The sequence below is a fragment of the Megalobrama amblycephala genome, linkage group LG23 (assembly GCF_018812025.1).
Source record: "Megalobrama amblycephala isolate DHTTF-2021 linkage group LG23, ASM1881202v1, whole genome shotgun sequence".
Taxonomy (NCBI): Eukaryota; Metazoa; Chordata; class Actinopteri; order Cypriniformes; family Xenocyprididae; genus Megalobrama; species Megalobrama amblycephala.
In genome coordinates, this window is record NC_063066.1 from 666,749 (window position 1) to 671,434 (window position 4,686).

The window sequence follows — 4,686 nt, forward strand, 5'->3', positions numbered from 1 at the left end:
TGAGATTTGGGAAACGAGAGATGAATGAATGGCCGGCTCATGAATGCCTGAATGCAAGTGATTGACACACAAGACAGCAGAACAATGTCGAACAGAAAGCCTAGAACAAACAGCACACTAGGAGAATGGAGCAAGTGCGTCTTTGGAGGAGTAACTTACGGCTGATTTATTTTTAACGTTTGTGTACACACATATGGCCATAGGAAAGACCTCTTTATAACCTCTAGACAGCAATGAGATGAGAATAAATGAGTGTCTCCTTGTGATGGTCAGAGATATATAACATGTAATATAATCTGCTGTCTAAATTATCCTACAATTATTATTGCAGTTCCTTCTCAATTGTTTTACTTCTCCTATGGATTTTTTTGGAGAAAAACAAAGACTGAAACAAAGCTGTTCCCTAAATTAAACATTAAGTCCATGACATTAAATGAGCTGTGAAAGAGCATCCTCTGAGAAATACACTTTACGTCTAAGAGTTTCAGTGCGTTCTTGTTTTATTGAGGGTCGTCTAATGACATATCAGCTGAGAAATTCTAGATAATATAGAAAATGAATGTGTCAATTTATATATTAATGTTAGCTTGTGTTTATTATTTAACTAAAAATGTTTCTCACATTCATCCTGGCAGCTAACTGAATAATCTGATAGGGATTTAGTATTATTTTATTTATTTTTAGCAATTTTAACACTGGGATCAGATTTAAAAATCGGATTTATCTCTTCTCTATCACCATCTTGCTTACACACACACACATACACACAGCAACAGATCAAATACTACAACAAGTGATCACTCAATAATATGGCAAAGATAATGAATATTTATTCATGGTGATTTTTATTTACAAGTTTTTTTAAGACAGAGAGCATGATTGTGTTTGACATTTTGATCTGTAAACAGCTGAACACTTGCTCATAGAGAGAGACTGTGTGATATCTTACAGAGAAAACACAGATCTCTAACCTCAAGAGGTTCTTCAGGCTGAATTAAACATTGACTTCCTGCCCTAACTTCACCTGATATCCAAAGTACCTGAACTCAGATTAACTAACACAACCCAAAGCACTTGACACAGTTTTAACAAATGAAAAACATTAGCGACGGTCTCTGTCAGTCCATTCTTCCATTAGCTCATCTTTTCATCAGACATCATATACAGTGGCCCCAAAAATATTTGGATACTTAAACCACTGCTAAAAATGTCAGAGCATTATATAATATGCATATGTAATAATGTTCATTACATTAACTATGGACATTCCACTATGATAACCATAATGTTTCAAAACAGAACATCTCTGTTGTCATGTTTTATATTGTGAAACTCTTTCTTGAAATGTAAACATTTTAAGTGTAGCTTAAGTTGTTTAAAAAGTGTTTGGAGCTACTGAATGTGATGATGTGTCTGGAACCCAACTCAAATCTACTGACTATAGCATGTTCAGGATCCTGTGAGTATATGTATGTTCCTATGTACATGATGATATTGATAATTTACATTACATTATCATTTGCTGGTTTGAGAGTTTTCCTCTCTGTGTAGAGACTTTCCTTTACCTCTAGTTTCATTTTGCACATCACTCCCTATATTTCTCTTTACCCCTCTACTGTGTTCTCTTATTTTAGAGAAGAACATGACGTGAGGTATGCTGCACGCATGCAGTAACCCCGTCTCTGTGTGTTGTGTTTAATTTGTTGTCATGTGCCAGTCTCGGTACCCTTCTCTGCATGGCTGCTTCTATGCATTCATCAGCATAAGCCGATCGCAGGAGAAAGGTAGTGGAGCGTAACAAGAGAGGAGAAGGAAAACTCAGCTGAAGAGCAGATGGAAAGAGAGAGTCAGTGCTGTGAGCGAGAGGAAGGACAGAAGTGAAGCCGAAGAGGAGGAAGATGGGAGAATGGGAGAGTCGTAACCCGGTGGGCATTCGAGCTCGAAACAGGGGACTGAGGCTGCATCCTCATTGCCGTAGTTTGCCCAGTACTCTTCGGGCTCTAGCTTGGGTAAGGCAGCCTCCTCCGCCGTGAGATCGTACTTGGAAGAAAAGGAGGATGATGAAGAGGACAAGGGATTCTTGACGGAGCTGAATGGAAAGGCCTTCAGGGTCTCGCTGCTCTTGTGAAAGTGGCTCTTGGACGATGAAGCCGGTTTGTTCTTTGAGAACCACCAACGGGTCTTGGTGCTGAAGGTGGTGGTTGTAGTGCCAGCCAGAGATCCTGGGTCAGGCAACGGGCAGAGAGCGAAGTCCATCTCCCGCAGGAATCTCAGGTCCTGGCCTTTACGAGGGGCTGGTGAAGAGCAAGTTAGGTCTGAGCTGGAGATCCGAGCTTTGCGGAACCACTCCCAGAGCGACCTGGCTTCACAGCCGCAGGTCCAGGGGTTGCCATTGAGCCTGAGGAACTGCACCGAGGACGTGTCCTTCAGCACCTGACCCGGAAGCTCCTGCAGAGTGTTGTTGAAGAGATAGAGGATGGTCAATCTGCCCAGGTCACGGAAGGCTCGCCGATGGACTTGCCGGATGCGGTTGTCGTGCAGCAGCAGCCGGTCGAGATTCACCAGGCCGCGGAAGGCGTTCTCAGACAGGACGCGGATGCGATTGCCATGCAGGAACAGGTGGGTGAGGTTGACCAGGTCGGAGAAGAGGCCGTCGGGAAGGTGGCTCAGCTGGTTTTCCTGCAGGTAGAGGAACTGCAAGCTGTAGAGCTTGAGGAAGAGGTCGGCGGGCAGCTCGGTCAGGTGGCAGCGGTGCATGTGAAGGCTCTGCAGACGCTCCAGCCCCCTGAACGCACCTCCGTCCAGCCTGCGCAGCGAGGGGTTATCGCTCAGATCCAGTTCCTCCAGGACACGCAGATTGCTGAATGCACCTGCTTCGATCCACGTGATGTTATTGGAGTACAGCCACAGGACCTGCGGATTTAGAAGGTAAAGGGCAAGGTAAGTCTCTGCTCCCTGCATATCTTCACAATTATGTTTACACATAAATACGCCCTCACCTGTGTTTCGAAGCCAAAGGAGTCAGCTCTGAGCTCGGTGATACGGTTGTTCTGCAAGAAGACACGCTGGGAGTCGTAGGGCACGCCAGTAGGAACAGTGGTGTAGTTCTGAGACTGACAGCTCACAGTCATGGGCGTATGGTAGCAAACACACATCCTGGGACACGCCTGACCCGGTGCACAGCGACATGCCAACAGCCATACCACCAACCAAAGAGACAAACCACCTGTGGAGAGAGAAGAGCCTAGACTTAACATGATGTTCATGTGAGAAGAAGATGATCCACAGTTACTGAATGTCCTGGAGTGATGCAGACATGAAGAAACATGACGTGACAGATCCTATTTGAGATATCATTGCTCGGTTAAGTAACCAAAATTTGATATCCAGACTTGTCCTGCTTGACGAAAGCAGTTCTGTCCAGTCAGAGACTCACACTGTCTAAGTTCATTCAGGACAGGACAGGACAGTGTGCATAAAACAAAAAGCTTGGATTAGCTTCAGGTTTGTGAAACCGAACCCGATTCAGTTACCGCAGCTCATGAATATTTAAGAGGGGAGCTCACGGTGTTCGGTAACACTACACAATAACATGGCGCTTAAAGACACGCATGGCGTGAATTAATCATGCTGCCTGCATTCATGTGACTGAAGATTTTCCTATTACCTGACCCGTGACCTGGTCACTTCACATCCCTTCCAGGACGCGGTGTACTGATCCACTGCGCTAATGTGGAAAACCTAACTGTGTAACTCTTTCTGCATAATTGCGTACCTGCCTTTTGACAGTTGCTTTATAACATCCCCATTGTAAACAAATAATTGATTATTCTAAATGCATCAAAAGTGTTCATAAAAATGTTCTTATTTGTTAGTCTTATTTTCTTTTTTACTTAACTCCTGTTTAAGTTTAAAGAACATGAGACTAACAAATATGTTTTTACAAACTTTTTTATGAACACTACTGAGAGAAAGTCAACAGTTTCCAAATGTAAAAATTTGCGATACAGTGTCAACATTATATATATAAACGATACAAATTGATAATTTATTTGTAACATGTAAAAATCACAATAGATGTGGAACTAAACGCATCAATAAATATCTATCAGACATAAACAATGATAATAACACGTGTTTTCAGCTTCACAATGTAACCAATAATGCTACTTATATACAATAAATGGCTGTAATTATGCATCAGATACAATTAAGCTTAATCATTAAACATTAACTGATAATTACAATACAAAGTTGGTACTTACTCTTGAAGGTAAGAGTGTTGGAGGCGCGAGCGCTCCGCGTAGCCGCACGAGATTCCATCCCAAAATCCAAACCGAGAGCGAGTTAGTGTGCGCGTGCTGCTATCTGCTCTGCCGGTCAGCTCTGGTGCTCGAGTCGACTGCGACTGAGGAGAGACGCTCTCCGGCAGCCTTTATAGTCCAGCACCGGCTGCCCACCGACGCGGGAAGCAACGGAATCTCTCATGCGTAACGCGCGCGCGGGCGAGCTGCACGTAGGTGGGGGGAGGAAACCGGAGCGTGTGTCTGAGTGAGTGTGTTGAGGGGGATGACTAAATAACTTTAACGGTTGTTTTACATAAATGACTGTTCTTTTCTCTAGAGTCTTATTAGTAAACATGCTAGAAAACTCTATCGAATCAGTGTGTAGGCTTCAGAAAAGCTT

General features: G+C 43.6%; 1 protein-coding gene across 1 annotated transcript; it reads right to left on the minus strand.

Annotated features, from left to right (window-relative positions):
• Positions 1 to 810: 810 nt before the first annotated feature.
• rtn4rl2b (reticulon 4 receptor-like 2b) lies at positions 811 to 4,462 on the minus strand. The gene is made up of 3 exons (XM_048176910.1): positions 4,266 to 4,462; positions 3,000 to 3,226; positions 811 to 2,913 (listed from the first exon to the last, which is right to left on the minus strand). Exons 1-3 carry the CDS (start codon positions 4,321 to 4,323, stop codon positions 1,819 to 1,821), a joined length of 1,380 nt encoding a protein of 459 aa, XP_048032867.1. The 5' UTR covers positions 4,324 to 4,462; the 3' UTR covers positions 811 to 1,818.
• Between the last annotated feature and the right edge of the window lie 224 nt (positions 4,463 to 4,686).

Bases quoted from the DNA above. Each gene is read 5' to 3' on its own strand.
- rtn4rl2b (XM_048176910.1), bottom strand. From the start codon at position 4,323: ATGGAATCTCGTGCGGCTACGCGGAGCGCTCGCGCCTCCAACACTCTT. The intron at 3,227-4,265 runs GTAAGTACCAAC...CTCTCTCCACAG, and splicing joins CAACACTCTTACCTTCAAGA to GTGGTTTGTCTCTTTGGTTG. The intron at 2,914-2,999 runs GTGAGGGCGTAT...CTAAATCCGCAG, and splicing joins CCTTTGGCTTCGAAACACAG to GTCCTGTGGCTGTACTCCAA.